General features: G+C 38.4%; 1 protein-coding gene across 1 annotated transcript in view; it reads right to left on the bottom strand.

Annotated features, from left to right (window-relative positions):
* The window catches only part of LOC134675280 (uncharacterized), a 36,479-nt gene that overhangs the window by 17,171 nt on the left and 626 nt on the right, over positions 1–18,682 (bottom strand). The window contains exon 2 of the mRNA XM_063533501.1: positions 4,578–4,738. Coding sequence (XP_063389571.1) covers positions 4,578–4,738 — 161 coding nt within the window. The remainder of the gene's footprint in view (positions 1–4,577; positions 4,739–18,682) is intronic.

Here is an 18,682-nt window from a genome sequence, read left to right as displayed (position 1 = left end):
CGGAACAACTAACCCCGCTATGGGGCGGGTTGTTCCGTTGCTAAAATTTATAACTTATCCGTCAAATATTTAAATCTCAGTTCACACACGCTAAAAGAGTATTTTGCAGTTCGTCGAAATATATGATAATTTGTTGTATACTATCAACAGATAGTAAAAAAAAATCCAAAGCAAAAATGTGATTATCCGTGGGGTTCGTTGTGCCCTCGTTTTTGATTTATTTTCCATAACTACTATTCTACTATAATGGAAGCAACGAAAACAGCTCCTGCAACCGCATAGTGGTCTGACTTTTCGCGACAAACATCATACGAATCGCTCCATGGTTTACTTGCGTTCCTATTCCCATCGGATCAACTTACCTCCGGCACGTTTAATCCCGCTCTCCCCTACTGCTGCAGTACTGATAAATTCCGCTAGGTACTTGACAATACAAACATGTCGTGACGAACGAAAACTGCCTAACTGTTAATGCTCAATAATTTTCAGCTAATATTATAACCGGATTAACCGGAAGTCTATTTTCAACTCCTTCTCCTTATAATCCCTCTCTCTCTTCAATCGGTCCCTCTGCTGAGGATCGTGACTCCGTTTTATTCCATCAACTAGTAGATTCCGTCCTTATAATATTACTATGAAGTATTTGAACAAATTAAATTATTTTCCAAAAAATATTTTAATTTGTTTTTATCAAGTAGAAACACTACTATATAAATTATAAACTGAAATAAATGTCATATACTAAGAAAAAGTGACCAAGGCCTCCAGTGCCCCAGGCAGACAGGCAGTGGCAGGCAGGCAGGCAGAAGTGCATATACTTGGAAAAATTTGACTAATGTCGCTGTGGCCCGGTGGCCGAGTGGTTCAGGCACCTGCCGCGATAGCAGAGGACGCAGGCCGCGTAGCCAAAATGCCAATCGCTTACGCTCCGTAGCGATCGAAACGCAACTGTCACTGTCGCGCTAATATGGAAGAGTGATAGAGAGACATAATGCTTTTCGTTGTCGAAGCGATAGCGATTGTGACCTTGGCTAGGCCGGCTGGTTCGATTCCAGCCTGGGGCACTGGAGGCCTTGGTCACTTTTTCTTAGTATATGACATTTATTTCAGCTTATATTATTAGTTGTAAATTGTTTTAGCAGTACATTTTACGTCAGTAGCGACACTTGTGACATCTGGTGTCAAGTAGCGTTACTGATAGTTTCACTAAGTACCGTAAAACGGGGTGAGTAGGTTTCGTGGGGAGAGGTGGGTTATGAATGGTTAGAGAAGGTTTGAGAGGGGGGTGAGAAGGGATATTTAAGGCTACTGCTACAAAAATTTAAAATGGAGCTATAGTAATACGCATAATAAAAAAAAATCGATACGACAATCTTCCAAAATCACCTTTGTATGAAAACCCCTCTTCACCCCAAATACGAGGCACTACGGGGTGAGGTGGGTTTTCCTCTTTATCGTCAAAGTTATGAAATGGAACTACCCAAAATAAAATAAAAACTAAAATACAAACGCCCGGAACACTTATTATATGTATCATTCAGTTTTCATATGTAAAAATAAGATGTTATTGAGGTTTGAATTTCAGTTTTGACCCTACTCACCCCATTTTACGGTACTTCACGTTAGATGTCGACTACGAAATAACTCGCGTTTTGGGAAGAAAACTGATGGAGTTACCACTCTTTCTTTACTTATATTTCTTTATGAATCAGACGAATTCGCTGGAAAATGCTAATGGTACATAAAAACCGGGCAAGTGCGAGTCGGACTCGCGCACGAAGGGTTCCGTACCACAATGCAAAAAAAAAAGAAAAACAAAAAAAGCTAAAAAAAAACGGTCACCCATCCAAGTACTGACCCCTCCCGACGTTGCTTAACTTTGGTCAAAAATCACGTTTGTTGTATGGGAGCCCCATTTAAATCTTTATTTTATTCTGTTTTTAGTATTTGTTGTTATAGCGGCAACAGAAATACATCATCTGTGAAAATTTCAACTGTCTAGCTATCACGGTTCGTGAGATACAGCCTGGTGACAGACAGACGGACAGACGGACGGACGGACAGCGAAGTCTTAGTAATAGGGTCCCGTTTTACCCTTTGGGTAAGGAACCCTAAAAATTGAAATTCACCGACCGTTCGCGCTCACAAATGACATGATTGATATATGTATGTATGTATGTATGTATGTCACTTTATTGCACATAAACAGGTTTACATAAAATGGACAAAAACAAAACAAAAATAAAAATGTATGCAATAATGCATGTATGTAAAAATGCATGTGTGTGGGGGATATAAATTCCGATATTATTCGTAGACTACGCAATTTTGAGGTATTGATATTTGGTGTCCAATATTCAATATTGCGGTATTGATATTGCGTGTTGAATATTTAATTTTGCACAAGGATAATCCATTGGATTGGTAAAATGGTAATGCCACCTGCAATAATATGTTACTCTTCGAAGGCCGCAAAAATATGTGACACGCTCTTATGGCTCTACAAATAAGATCGTGTCAGATATTTTTGCGGCCTTCGTTGTGTAACATATTATTGCAGGTGACTGTACTTGGTGTAATTTTATTCAGTTTATCAATATCAGTTTTTATTTTTCTCACGTTGTTTGTTATGCATCTACATCTACATATTTTAAAGGGGCCCACTGGTTAACAGTCCGCCGGACGGTATCGGTCTGTCAGTTAAAACAAAATGTTGACAGCTCCGAACAACTGGCAGGGCGATACCGTCCGACGGACTGTTAATCAGTGGGCCCCTTAAGAGTATAAAGTAAAACGGTTTTGAGAGTAAAAATAATCAGGAATAACTTTCAGTTTGAGATAAATTTACATTTTCTCAAAACCTACAATATAAAAACAGTTTAAGGCACAGTATGTGAAAGTTACTCTATGGTTTACTAGCTAGCTTAGTGCTGCACTCTGGCGGCAGAACGTCGCAGTAATACCCCCTATTGGGAAAATCTTGTTGACATAATATGTACCTTTCCAGAAGGGTGTGTGTTGTTCTATTTATGCCATGATTCTCAATAGACTCCCACTCTCGATCAGCGATAACCCAGTTCTCCGGAGGCATTGTGTACCGCCTACATCAATAACATGTATCCAATATTGCACTTTATTCTATTGTAATAAGATGAAAACGTGTTCAGATATTTATGATGTTTTTCTGACAATATTGATCGCACACAAAGGTCTCGGGGTAGTTCATTAACAGGGAACAAATAGAATGCTGCTGAAAGGATGTTCTACTTATTGTTGAACAATGTGTTTTAATGAACATGTTCAAATAATAAACCTTAGAATTTTAATTGATGCAGAATTAAGTGAAGTTTTTCTCCTGAGATATTTTGGACAACGTACGACTACCATTTTGGACCAAATGCACCTACGTTAATAAACGTTTAAAAAAACTTGGAAGCTGAAACTTACTAAGGTAATAAAAGAGTTTCTGTATTAACCGACTAAATAAATGATAATGTGAAGTGAAGTCTTCGAGCAGGAGCATAAAATTACTACTTTCATGATAAGCCGGCAGACAAGCAGGAATTTGAACGACATTTTTGCTAAAGAGTTACGTAATAATACATAAATCCTAGTTCATGGCAGCATCTTGTACCGGACGGATAACAACGGAACCCTACACCGAGCATGACCCGACATCCTCTTGGCCGGTTCATTCGTAGTGTGGAACAAGTTGGCTTACCTCTCGTCTACAATCATGACGTCATCGCTGAGCTGGATGGAGGCTGTCCGCAGCATGCGGTCGACGTAGCCGACCAGCTCTATAGCGATACAGGACGAAGGCCGCCCTACACTAAACGTGTCCCGACAAGCTCTTGGCCGGTTCAATCGTAGTCTAGAACAAGTTGGCTCACCTCTCGTCTACAATCATGACGTCATCTCTGAGCTGGATGGACGCCGTCTACAGCATGCGATCGACGTAGCCGATCAGCTCTATAGCGATACAGGACGAAGGCTCCCACACTAAACGTGGCCCGACATGCTCTTGGCCGGTTCAATCGTAGTCTAGAACAAGTTGGCTCACCTCTCATCTACAATCATGACGTCATCGCTGAGCTGGATGGAGGCTGTCCGGAGCATGCGGTCGACGTAGCCGACCAGCTCTATAGCGATACAGGACGAAGGCCGCCCTACACTAAACGTGGCCCGATATCCTCTTGGCAAGTCCAATCGTAGTCTAGAACAAGTTGGCTCACCTCTCATCTACAATCATGACGTCATCGCTGAGCTGGATGGAGGCTGTCCGCAGCATGCGGTCGACGTAGCCGACCAGCTCTATAGCGATACAGGACGAAGGCCGCCCTACACTAAACGTGGCCCGATATCCTCTTGGCAAGTCCAATCGTAGTCTAGAACAAGTTGGCTCACCTCTCATCTACAATCATGACGTCATCGCTGAGCTGGATGGAAGCTGTCCGCAGCATGCGGTCGACGTAGCCGACCAGCTCTATAGCGATACAGGACGAAGGCTCCCACACTAAACGTGGCCCGACATGCTCTTGGCCGGTTCAATCGTAGTCTAGAACAAGTTGGCTCACCTCTCGTCTACAATCATGACGTCATCGCTGAGCTGGATGGAGGCTGTCCGCAGCATGCGGTCGACGTAGCCGACTAGCTCTATAGCGATACAGGACGAAGGCTCCCGCGCACCGCATTTGTGGCTCAGCCCCCGCTTCAGGGACTCTTCTGTTGGCTCTGCCTGGAATATAATGAGGGAGGGAATTAGTTTAGCCGTCATTGTAACGGGATTTGACCATGAGGTGCTAATTTTCTTTGGCATTAAATATGTAAAAGTTTCTGGCTTCTGATATATTCTAATATATCAGAATTACTTATTTTTTCTAAGTGGCCAGTCCAGGAATTTTCAATATGCCCTAAGTATTACGGGATAATCTTAAACAAATCAACTTAGTCCCATTGTAAGCTCAATAAGGCTTATATTGTGGAATTGTCGACGAATACTTAAACACATATAAAACATCCATAAACAAGGAACTAAACATACGTACAAATGCCTTTATCAGGGTTCTAACCCGGGATCTCTAGCTTCGTAGGCGGGGTCACAATCGACTAGACTAGCGGCCCGATTCGGACTTTAATATTACTTTTAGATACGACATGGATTAGATAGGTCTCAGAAGTGACGTTTTTGTTTGAAGAAACGTCACTTTTGACACTGACATATTTAATCTATATCGTATCTAGACGTAATATTTGACGTATCTTAATGTTCGCATCGAGCAGTACCTAGGTTTGTTATTATAAGATTGGATCTACTATATCCCCATGTAAGCCTATCAAAAGACCGGGATTAACCCTTTGTGTCACAAATTTTTATTAATTATAATTTTTTTAGTACTAAAAGCGTACAGTAGTGTATCATGTGATGCGGAGGGATGAAAGTCGTGTGACGAGAAAGGTATTACGAATGAATGTGGGAAGTACGAGGAAAGGAAAACCGAGGAAAAGGTGGATGGACTGTGTGAGAGATGATATGAAACGAACGCAAGTGAATGATGAAATGACGGGCGACAGAGAGGACAAGAGAAAGACATGCTGCGCCGACCCCAAGTGAATGGGACAAGGGCTATAGAATCATAATGCATAATGGGCATAATGTGTGTATGGCTTATGATGACTAAAATAAGGGAAAATACTTTTTAGTCAATTTTGAAGGGGATGTATGTAAAGGTGGTTGGTATAGATGACCACCAGGACGAAAGGAGTTAATAGGACCGTTAAAAACAAAATGGAGTTAAAAGAATAAGAATATTTATGATGCGACCTTGACATGGCTCGATTCGGGCGCACCAATAAAAAAATAAATGCTTTGATTGAATAAGTGCGACCGAAATGCCTCATCACTCACGCGACTTATCACCTGCGCGCATGATCAATCAACGCAATTGACAATGTCGTATCAAAACATGATCAAAAACCTTAACAAATTGATCAATCAGAATTCGTCTTCGTCAGAGATTAGATGAATGAAGAATAAATACAACAAAATAAAATTTACATAGTTAATTTGCGTAACACAAATGAATCAATTAAGTTAAGACTAATCACAGCTTCTTCATCATCTCAGCCATAAGACGTCCACTGCTGAACATAGGCCTCCCCCTTTTGGGGGGTGTATGCCATAATCGCCACGCTTGGCAGGCGGGTTGGCGATCGCAGTCGAGTACAACGAATTTGAGGGACGCTGCTGCCCATCCACCGGTGGTCTTAGTCAATGAAAAAATATACAAAGATATTTTAGAAGAAGCGGATTTTCCTGTAGGTTTATAAGTGAATTATAAAAAAAAATTGTACATAGTTAAGCTCCCGTATAATTAATTAGTCTAAAGTTAATTGATTCCATTGTGTTACCACAGTTTAAGCCATTTCTATTTAAGTTAGATGCATGAAAGTGTGTTAGCGTATGCTATAGATTGTGTACGAATTAAGTACAATAAATACAACAAAATAAAATTTACATAGTTAATTTGCGTAACACAAATGAATCAATTAAGTTAAGACTAATCACAGCTTCTTCATCATCTCAGCCATAAGACGTCCACTGCTGAACATATGCCTCCCCCTTTTTGGGGGGTGAATGCCATAATCGCCACGCTTGGCAGGCGGGTTGGCGATCGCAGTCGAGTACACCGAATTTGAGGGACGCTGCTGCCCGTCCACCGGTGGTCTTGGACGTGGTTTAAGGACATACTCGTACCCGGGTCCGGGTCCAGTCAGCTTCTTGACTGCGCTTAATTACGTAAATTTTTTTTGTACAACGTGACAGGAACAAGGTGATTTCAAATTAAAGGAGTAAATTTGTACAGTGGAGTTAATTATATCGAGGAACTCCATTTTCCTTAATAAGGGCGATTTATCGTATTGTAAACTAATTAGACTTTCAATGTAAATATAGAAAGAATTTCAAATTAGAGTTCTAAAGCATTTTACTTGTATATTTAAGGGTTATATGTATCTAATTAATATAGAAGGCGGATTAAACGATTTCCACAAAGACGTTTGCAATACTTGTAAGCTGATATTATAATCTTCTAATCTTAAAGGATTTATTGCTGAAGTTAATAAATATGCAAATTCAGAATATTTCTAAATTAGAAATGTTGCGAATATATATTCTGATAATTTTGCTATTTCTTGGTATTTTTTCGTATGTTACATTAATCATATCCAATTCTAGAAATATACATTGGTAAAATGTGATTTTACTGAACACGATCTTAGAGAATATAACCAAACGGAGTGGTCATTAATAGACGTTCCCCTTTGTCAAAAAAAGGCGGCCAATGGTCAACCACATGTATGGACTGACGTTTATCTGACATGGCTATGTTGACGTTACGTATACATTTGATGTGCCCCTCCCCCACAAAAAACGGCAGACTATTTTGTACCGAAAATTATAGAAATATATGGCGTCTCCGTTGGTTATATCCTCTAAGAACACGATACAGTTGGAGAATACAATAATTCGTAACAGGAAATAAAGTTTTGTCTACATTATTCAATCATAATAATAATATAAATAAATAAATATTATAGGACATTCTTACACAGATTGACTAAGTCCCACAGTAAGCTCAAGAAGGCTTGTGTTGTGGGTACTCAGACAACGATATATATAATAATACAAATACTTAAATACATAGAAAACACCCATGACTCAGGAACAAATATCTGTATCATCATACAAATAAATGCCCTTACTGGGATTCGAACCCAGGACCATCGGCTTCGCTGGCAGGGTCACTACCCACTAGGCCAGACCAGCGTCAAATATGATGTGACTAACGGCGCGATTCGGGAAATGAATAAGAGATGCACTAGATATGAAATAGTAAAGATATGTGACGTTCCACGGCAAAAGGTACCATTGCCCCGGCTGAATATTGGAGTTCCGTTAATAATAGCGTAAGCGCCAGCTGCCATAAGGTACCTTTTGCCGTGGAACGTCACATATCTTTACTATTTCATATCTAGTGCATCTCTAATTCAGTTTCCGAATCGCGCCGTAATATATCCCCCACCCATCAAAAGACCAAGATTTATAGGCCCGTGAAATCCATATTGGAATTACAATATGATGTGACATATCATGTTTAATTTAAACAGCAATATTAATAGAACATCAGCCACGATCCCTTTGAATATTTTAATATGAGATCTCTTTTGTTTCATGGCTTTTAACGCTAAAGGAAATAATAATGTAGGCATTTGTGTGACGGCTTTGTACGTCCCTGCCATATTAAAGAATCGCTGTCAAATTGGAAACGAAATGTTTCTGCTTTCTAAATGTGGGTCGTGATATACGTTACATGACTTTTATATCTTATGTTTTGAAAGTAGGTCATTGTTTATCTAATAGCCTATTTTGTATCTTATCTTATACCTTTAAACGCGCAATTCTCGTACCTAAGATATATTCATAATTTTTAGGGATCTCGGATACGGCAGTAGGTACGGCACTAATGATTTCGATGAAATTTACTATATTGGGTGTTTACTATATTTATTTATCTGTGTCTTTCGGGCCGATTCTTATTTAAATAAGATAACGATACGTACGACCTTACTTAAATAAAATATATCTTGATACCATATTGATCCATCAGTGTCAAAAGTGACGTTTCTTCAAAAAAAAAATAAAGTACATAAGCGATTCAGGCATGTAACGTTTTATAGATTAGGGGTTTAGCCCTCAGTAGCAAAAACTTATACTTAGTCATAAGCCTAACCTAACGATCAAGACCTAACAAGACCTAAAATCGTTAACGTGAGATCTAAAAAGTCAGGTCCGGAAGCCAAAATCTATTAAATATGTATGATCATCAGTTAACTTGGTTTAATGGAAAAAGGCCGCTTTGTTATAAGGGTAAAGATGCCTTGGATAGACTTTGCGCTGTCATTAGATAAAGCGCTGTCAGCTGATCACAGACTAGCATGTTCCAGATTTTCTAAATAATTTGAATGAGGCTTTCCGAGATCGCAGCACCGTGACGAGAGGTCTTTTTGACAGCTGCTGTTAAAATCCACCAATAAACAAAAAACAACGGGTTGCACTCCGGGAGTGAAGTATGTAGTGACATTGTAACAGTTTTTCGATCAGGCCACGGGTCCGTCTTACGTCTTACGAATGTTACACTGAGAGAAAAATCATCACCAGGAATTAAAAAACAGTTCTGTACTGGGGGAAAAATGAAGTTTTAGTAATAATTATGGACGTCTCACTATTTTTGTAAAGTTTATTTATTTCTACAAACAGCTCAGTAATCCCAAATATAATTTCGACAAACAGATAATAGAAATTGCAAGAACTAATAGAAATTGCAAAAGTCAATTTGTTCCTATTAGTTATTAACTCTCCTTGTCCCCGGATTAAGTTTATTTTTGTAATTCTAAGTATGCTTTTGTTGTACTTTTCTCTCAGTGTACGGTCACGTGACCTGTCGCGAGTTTAACATTTTTTCCCCATCACAAAAAGTGCACAGCACCGCTAAAGAAGTTTTCAATTCAAAAAACAAGATTAAACACGATTGGTGGATTATGACAGCTAGACCTCTCGCCACGGTGCTGCCATCTAGTGAAGAACTCGATTGCGTAAACCCTCATTTTTACAAATTACAATTATAGCAGGCGTGGCTCACTCCGCGATTTTGTCGCTTTGCTACAGGACCTGGTAGCTAAAAGTACATCCGTTCCACACCAATTTTGGTGGCTAACCATAAGCCGCGCGTGGCGCTGTCGCCACCTAGCGGCCATATCTATCCTGATCGTAACAGGTAACAGACTACGCGTTTTGTTAGAGAGTGAGTCTTATGTATCTAGTACTATTATTTATTCTATGGTTATAGGTATATGTACCTGCCCCTAGTGTAAATTGAATTCGAGATCGTGACGTGACGTATGCGTTTGGATTAATTGTCATTTTTTATGGGATTTTGAGTTTCCGAAACCTCCCGATTGGCGCGTTGTTCAAAATCGAAAATACATAGACATAACGTACTTAAACGCAAACGCTCGTCGCGCTATCGAATGAAAACTACAATTCCAAAATTAGTGTTGCCATGTTGCATTTTACGTCAAAAATGTGACAGTTACGTAGGAAGTGGCGCCCTCAAGTTTTCTGCAATTTTTTGTCGGAGTATAGTTTCCAGTTTTGGATAATCATTTGTTAGCTGTGCGCAGCTTGACCCAATAAAAAAGGCCGGTCAAGTTGAAATTGGTGATGTTACAGTTTTCTAAAACAAAGTTATTTGATTAAACAAATATTAAACAAAGTTATTTAAATAATTATATTAGACATTTACAGGTGCCGATATTCACCTTACCTACGGTAACTCGCGAACTGTTAGATAGTGTTATAAGGACCATGCTAAAGACGCGAAAAACTGTTGACTTGTATGATATGTCACTGAATATCATTCTGTCTGTTTGGCCTATAGTGTCTAATATATTGGTTGTGTTAGTCAATGAAATGTTTTGTATAGGTGTATACCCAGATATATTAAAAAATACCCGTGTATGCCCAGTTTACAAAGGAAAAGGGGATAAATGGGATGTTAATAACTATAGACCAATATCTATTGTACCAACCTTATCAAAAATAATAGAGGCCATCATGTCTTCTCACTTGATGTCACACTTAGAGAAAAATTGTCTACTGACTAAAAATCAATATGCGTACCGAAGACATATGTCGACAACCAGTGCTGCACAGGAAATTTTTGATCACATTGTTACTGGGATGGATGAGAAAAACAAGATGGCAGGCATTTTTTGCGACTTATCCAAAGCTTTTGATGTCATTAGTCACAAATTACTATTGAACAAAATGATTCACTATGGTATTCAAAATAACACCCATAGACTATTTACTTCTTTTTTGTCAAACCGAAAGCAGATAGTAAAAGTACTGTCTAATGGTAAAATACTAAAATCAGACACCGGCTCCGTAGATGTGGGAATTCCCCAAGGTTCTGCTTTAGGAAATACCCTATTTTTAATTTTTGTGAACGATCTTCCGTCAAATATCACTTCCGGTCTCTCGATTTTATTTGCTGATGACACAACTGTCATAGTCAGCGCGCCTACCTTTGAACAGCTTTGTGGTAAAATTAATGAAGCATGTAGGCAGCTGCAGCATTGGTTCTCAGTAAATGGGCTGCTCTTAAACGTTACTAAGTCAAATATTATGTTATTTTCAGGTCGAAGTCACAATACAATGCCACCGTGTGTGAAAAGCCTCCCTATGCCCATGTGTGATGAGTGTCGTTTTTTAGGATTCACACTTGATACTCAATTGAATTGGAAGATCCATATTGATAAGCTCTGTAATAGGTTGAGTGGTGCAGTGTACGCGTTGCGAAGACTGAAACTTTTAATCTCAGACGACACGCTGCGCCAGGTATATTTTGCGCACTTTCACTCGCTGATGTCTTACGGCACTCTAATTTGGGGTAACTCCACGGATACCAAAAGAGTGTTGATAATACAGAAGCGAGCATTGCGTACGGTCGTCGGGGTGAATGGTAGACACTCTTGCAGAGACATTTTTGTTTCGCAGGGGATCATGAGCCATTATTCTCAGTACCTGTTCGAGGTGATCATGTTCGTGCGAGATAATATAAATATGTATGAACAAACGAGAGCGCCCGAAATACAATCTCGCCGGCCACCCCGATTAAGAATGATCTCGCATCGGACGGCACTAGCGACAAAGAACCCACGCGTAATAGGACCAAAGTTCTATGAGCATCTACCCGCTGATTTAAAATTCGAAACATCAGACGAAACATTGAGGCGCAAACTCAGAAACCTTTTATTGAATAACCCTATGTACTCCGTTAAGGAATTTTTCGATCTTACTTTTGCATAATTTTAAATTTTATTGCCTTATTACAACTGACATATTTCTGTTATTAAATATTTTTATGCTAAATCACTCATCATAACGAAAAATTGACATATATTTCATATTTATATTTCTTGTGAACTCTACCCTGACGATCCTTTTTGGGAGATAAAATATTAAATTATATAATGGTTTATGGAATTCTTGCATGTTAGTTTTTAGTTTTTGACGATTGTGATGTAAATTCTTATAATTTTGGCTTAGGCAAAGTTGTATTGTAATTTATTTCATGAAATAAATAATCTAATCTAATCTAATCTAATCTAATGATCTGAATTACAACGCGGGTTTTCGTGTTGATTTTTCCTACGAGGGATTAAATTAACCCCTATTTTTATACCTAGGTATAACCACAGAATAAATAATAGTACTAGGTACAGAAGACTCACTCTCTAACAAAACGCGTCTGTCACGATCAGCACAGATATGGCCGCTAGGTGGTGACAGCGCCACGCGCGGCTTATGGCAAACCCCAAAATTGGGGTCGAACGGATGTACTTTTAGCTACCTGTAGCAAAGCGACGAAATCGCGGAGTGAGACACGCCTGGTGTAACATTGTCTTCAATTACCGCAATAGATAAGGATGACTCACGCCAGGCGTGGGTCACTCACATGTACAAGAAGTAGCTACAAGCACATCCATCCCACACTCATTTTGGTGGCTAGCCATAAGCCGCACGTGGCGCTGTCGCCACCTAGCGGTCATATCTGTCCTAATCGTAACAGACGCGTTTTGTTAGAGAGTGAATCTTATGTACCTAGTACTATTATTAATTCTGTGGTCACGGTAGACCAGGCTGGGGCCGGGCCGGAGATTCCGGCGCTTCGTTTTCTGTAAAAAGCACCACATGATAACCGATCAGCCGTCATAAAAAATGACTAGCTACATAGCTTGAGCCATCCTTAATTTTTATAATGATTATAAGCAACTTATAGGTCATTAGGCTAATTAAAACTCATATTTTGATATCAATATCTTCTAATTTCGTTCACATTCGCTTGCGCGTTTTGCTCGCGCCAATTCACGTACGGACATGTACATAGAATTTAATATCAGTACCATTTCGTATCTTGTCACAGTGATAATCAATATAAAAGTCGCTAGGGACCTCATACTATTCAATGAATGAATGAACGAAAACATTTATTTTCAGGCAACTATTGGCCCATAGATACGAGTAAATACCTTAAAACTAGCATACATATTATTACAAAATATATCTTAAAACTAAAAACACAATTAGGGAGCCGGCTGCGGAACCGCCGGAACTTGGCACTTGATACTATTGTCACTGTAACAAGGTACGAAATGGTACTGGCATTAAATTTCTTGACAGTAAATACGAACCAAATGCACGCGAGAATGACAACTAGAACCTCTAATGAACTAATTGACATCATTTCGAAATCATTTTGAGTCAAGTGTTTGTTCGAATCTATTTGATTCGCGGAAATAGAAAATAACGCAACAAAAAACGTGATTTAAAAACAAGTAACCCGGTCGACATCATAGTAAAAGATGAGCACAGTCGGCGTCAAAAAAAAAACATTTTCCGCCGTATTGCAAAGAAGTAAGGTGCAAAATATTTTTAACGTTACAAAAACGCAACAATAAAATCCCGCTCTTGACCGTTTTCCCAGCGCTCCCAGTGAAGCGTGAACCGACTTTCCTTGGCACCCGACACTTACACGAAAGCGTTAATTACACGAGTTAATGGGTCAGGGAAATGTGAGAGTGCGATTGTCAATTGTTGACAAGGTAACGTTGGTGCTGAGATTAACACAGAAAAGCAACTTTTTTGCTGCGTCCATAGAGATACGGTCTTGACAGTAGAATGTATCTCAAGTGGGCAAATGGGTCAAAATAGTAGTTTATGTGACTGCTTAATAATGTGCGTGGGTTTATGAAACGAACGAAACGAGTTTAATAAAAGGATCACGTGAGTATTTAAAGGAAACGAAAACTCATTTATTGTATAATAAGTGTTATAAAATGAATACAAAACTAAAATTAACTACAACTAAAAACTAAAGCTAAGAAATTAAAAATACATATCAAAATTTTGCGCCTTTGGTAAGGTGCCCATCACGCTGGCAGCGTTCCCGCGCTGGATTGCTATGGCCAATCTTTGCGCGAGAAAGCTGCCTGCGCGAGGGTCACCTGTGGCCTGCCTTAGGCGTTTGCTGAGCTCCTTGTGGAGCCCCCGGGCCCCCCTAGTATTTTAATGTTTAATTATCTAAGTACATCAATATCATAAACTTCAACAAAACAAAGTACGGGGTGAAATATTGTACCTATCTACTACATATCTTTCACGGGAGTAAAATCAAATTATTGAGGGCTTTATCTCGAATAATGTTAGGTATTTTTGTTAAGTCACTTTTGTTGCCCTTTTAAGTAAAAAAACACTGCTACAGTCGTAAAGTAGGTATAATAACAAACTTTCGTTTTCTTTTCCCATAATATGCATAAAAGAGTAAGTAAGTATTATGCAAAATAGAATGTATAATAGAGGAGCAAAAACGACTTCCAAGTAACAGTGAAATGATAAAGCTCAATGAGAGTATTTACATTTCTACAGAAATAATATTATATACCCACTTAAAGTAGGTAAGAGACAACCGAGAAGACCGAGATTTGCTCGGAAAACATATAAAAACTCAATAATGCGTGTTTTCCCTTAATATGAGTTAGATTGATTTTTAGAACCATTTCCGAGATCCCCGAAATATATAAATAAATAATAATTGTCTAAGAGACCGAGCTTTGCTCGGAAAACGTATAAAAACTCAAAAATGAGTGTTTTCCCAGAGATAAGATCTAGCCAGATCGAGTTTTTGCCCCCGAATACCCCATATGGCAAATTTCATCGAAATCGTCACAGCTCTTTCCGAGATCCCCGAAATATATAAATAAATAAATACATAAAATAAATATACATACATATAACTTGACTTGACGACCGGTCTGGTCTAATGGGTAGTGGTAGTGACCCTGCCTGCGAAGCCGATGGTCCTGGGTTCGAATCCCAGTAAGGGCATTTATTTGTATGATGATACAGATATTTGTTCCTGAGTCATGGGTGTTTTCTATGTATTTAAGTATTTGTATATTATATATATCGTTGTCTGAGTACCCACAACACAAGCCTTCTTGAGCTTACTGTGGGACTTAGTCAATCTGTGTAAGAATGTCCCATAATATTTATTTATTATTTATATAAACAAGGATTGCTCGTTTTAAGGTAAAAGTTAAAGTTAAGTTAAATAAGAACAATATAATAGCACACTTATCAATGAAGCCCCTGAAATCTATAATCGAATGACGCCCGTTTTCCGGAATATTATACAGGGTGGAAAGATAAGTTGGGCCCTGGAGGGAAACTACCTTAAATCCTTAAGCTGGCTTATTTTACTTAAAGGAGACATTCCTTTATTTTTAAAAAGAAACAAAACTGTATTCAAATATTTTCTTAAACTCGCTTGCCTCGCCCGGGACTCGAACCGACTAAAAATTCCAAAAAATATAAACTCGCAATTTTATTGTACTAGTCGATACAGTTAATGTTCATGATAACATTTCTCCAAGAAACATTAGGTCTTACACTCGTCTGTCGTACAAAATATTCATAAAATCTAATATTTAGTAGGTACTCAAGATTTTTTTAGACAAGCCACATTGAAGAAAAAAAGAAAAATTCTTTGAATGCAGTTTTGTTTCTTATTAAAAATAAAGGAATATCTCCTTTAAGCAAAATGAGCCAGCTTAAGGATTTAAGGTAGTTTCCCTCAGGGGCCCGACTTATCTTTCCACCCTGTATAATACCTACTGATTAAATAGCCCGGATAACCCGATAAGAAGGAAAAACGTCCACATCTCAAATCGCAATTACAGTAATGCCAATCATTTGTGAAAAATCTCCCGGAGCGAAAACTGCTCCGTCAGTTATTGAAGAAACTCGATGGATCGGTCCGCATTATACCTTCGTTAAGATTACAGACGAATAAATAACAATTACTGTCAAACTTCGTACTAAATATGAACAATGTCTTGTTTCTCGTTATTGATCGACGTTAGACAATCATGAGTCTTAAATAATGTGTAGGTACGGTTTAAGTTATGTATTCAGACTGAAGTGAAAATTGAGAACTAGACTCTTAAATAAATAAATAAACTATGATGGGATATTATAACACTAAAACCCACGGTAAGCTCAATAAGGCTTTTAGTTTGGCCAATCTCTAGTCTGAGTCATGTCGACAGCCTTGGTTCTCTTCCTGGCCCCTGTTTCACCAACGTGACACGTGCGACGAATTGTAAAATCACTGTTGCTGACGTCACTGGCATCCATGGGCTACGGTTACCACTTACCATCGGGCGGGCCGTATTCCTGTTTGCCACCATCATTGTATTATTTAAAAAAAACTTTACGATATCGGAAAAAGACAGATATTTCTCTTGCTAAGTTTATGACAATTGTCACAAGAAACACTACAATTGTCACGAAATTCCGACATAATTAACTCATTACCTGTCAAGAATTACCTACAATTCTTCTAAATCTTTGACAATTGTCAGAAACTTCGCAGGAGAAATATCTGTTTTTTTCCGATATAATAAAGTTTTTTTAAATAATACAACGATGGTGGCAAACAGGAATACGGCCCGCCCGATGGTAAGTGGTAATCGTAGCCCATGGATGCCTGTGACGTCAGCAACAGTGATTTTACAATTCGTCGCACCTGTCAACGATGTGAAATTGGGGCCTGGTCTCCTCATTCCTCATTCGATCTCGACTTCTACTAGACTCTTAAGCCTTAATAAGGCAGAGGGAATATATTTCCCACCTGGTTTTGAACTTTATTTCATAGTAATAGAATTCAATTTTGCATAATTCCTGACACCCTTATGCCTTATAAAGGGTTAAATAATCATTATTATTATTATTTTTATTATGAATGGGCTTACTCATGGCCACAGACTAGCCGAGGCGTAGACGTGGCCTACGATGGAGCGAGCTCGCCCAGAAGGTGCCTGTTCACTCTTGATTATGTAAGTAGTATGTACATAGTAGGGTTTTGACCTTTGCTTTAAATCGTAGCACTATTGTACGCAGAGGTTAATGGATAGTACTAAATATATGGAACTTCAAGATATTCACAAGAGACGACACGTACTAGATCCATTCTAGATACGTTGTAGTTTAGATATCAACTAGCTCTCTTTTGCAGCGCAATTCGGGCAACCAATGTCACTTTTATGTTAGATAGAGTAAGATATCTATTAGATGTGAATTGGATCTCTAAGTCATACGTATATCCTGTGGAAATCGTTCAAGAGTACAGCTCCAGAATCGCGCAAATGTCTAATTTGACAGGGTAGATCTTAAACATATTTTATCGTATCTTGGTGATGTGTAAAAGATATCTAACAGATGTCTATTTCAAAATCCGAATCGGGCCCATCGTTTGATACTAATTTTATACGAGTGTCTATTACTTAAGCCTTTCTCCGAAAAATAAACTATGTATGATTGAAGTGAACTTTGTGGCCATCAGATGGACACTTCGACCAAAACGCACTTTTTGATTTCAGGTACTCGCGGACTTTTAATTGGTACACATTAGGATAATGATGTGAGAAACTGACTTTAAATGTCTATTATATTTACATGTCTTTGGTTACAATATAATCTAGCTCAGATGAAAACCACAGGTACTCATAACAAAACGTAGTAACAGTACGACTTCTTGAAGAATCTTCATCTGTTTTTACATCTAATCTCCGTGTAATCAACGTCAAAAATATCTGGACACGTTTGTACCTTAATGCATTGTGATAAGGAGCAGATTGTATACATATATTTGACGTTACAGTTATCTCAATCCATGCATAGGATGTACCACGTTAACTTGCGGTATTCCTTAACGATCTGATTAAGAAATATTTTTACTGTGATTTTAGCAATTCGTGAAATGACGAGATTGCTTTTGATTTGTTTTCTAGGAAATAAGTAGAAATGAGATTTTCGCTGTAATTGTTGAAATGTAGCGGTTTACTTTGTGTTTGTAATGTCCCAATTAGCGGGATCATCGGACCATCATTACAATTCAACGTTACATGTTCGATCCGGTTAGTTATGGTCTAATGTATCGGGAATATATAAAATAGATATACAGTATGTAAACTTACTAAAACCATTCCTCAAGCCCGTTAATGAATGGGTCACACTGAGCAACTTTTACTATGGCACCAACCCCGAAATCGCGAAAAAAAAATTGGCTCTCCCACAGAAAATTTCAATGCTAGACCAGGAAAATGTATGAAATAACCAAATTTTTTTTCGCGATTTCGGAGTCGGTGCCATAGTAAAAGTTGCTCAGTGTGACCCATTCATTAACGGGCTTTAGTAAATGGTTTTAGTAAGTTTACATACTGTATAGGTAGATAAATACTTACATAGGTCACTAGATAAGTTTTGCAATTAGACAAATACGTAACAAAGCCGCGGCCTATCACATACTTATACCTACTTTTTTAAAGTATTTTTTCAAAGACAATTTACTTTCTTTTTAAAGTTATAATTTATTTAAACTTTGGAAATGTCGGCGTAGGATGTTTCATATTTGTCTATAGTACTTAAAACTTATTTACTGAATAGATATTTGTGATAAACACACAAATAAATGGCCTTATCAGGATTCGAATCCGG

Source organism: Cydia fagiglandana, chromosome 21, assembly GCF_963556715.1.
Source record: "Cydia fagiglandana chromosome 21, ilCydFagi1.1, whole genome shotgun sequence".
Classification (NCBI taxonomy): Eukaryota; Metazoa; Arthropoda; class Insecta; order Lepidoptera; family Tortricidae; genus Cydia; species Cydia fagiglandana.
The sequence above is the reverse complement of the archived record's forward strand: the minus strand, read 5'-3'. Positions and strand labels throughout refer to the sequence as shown.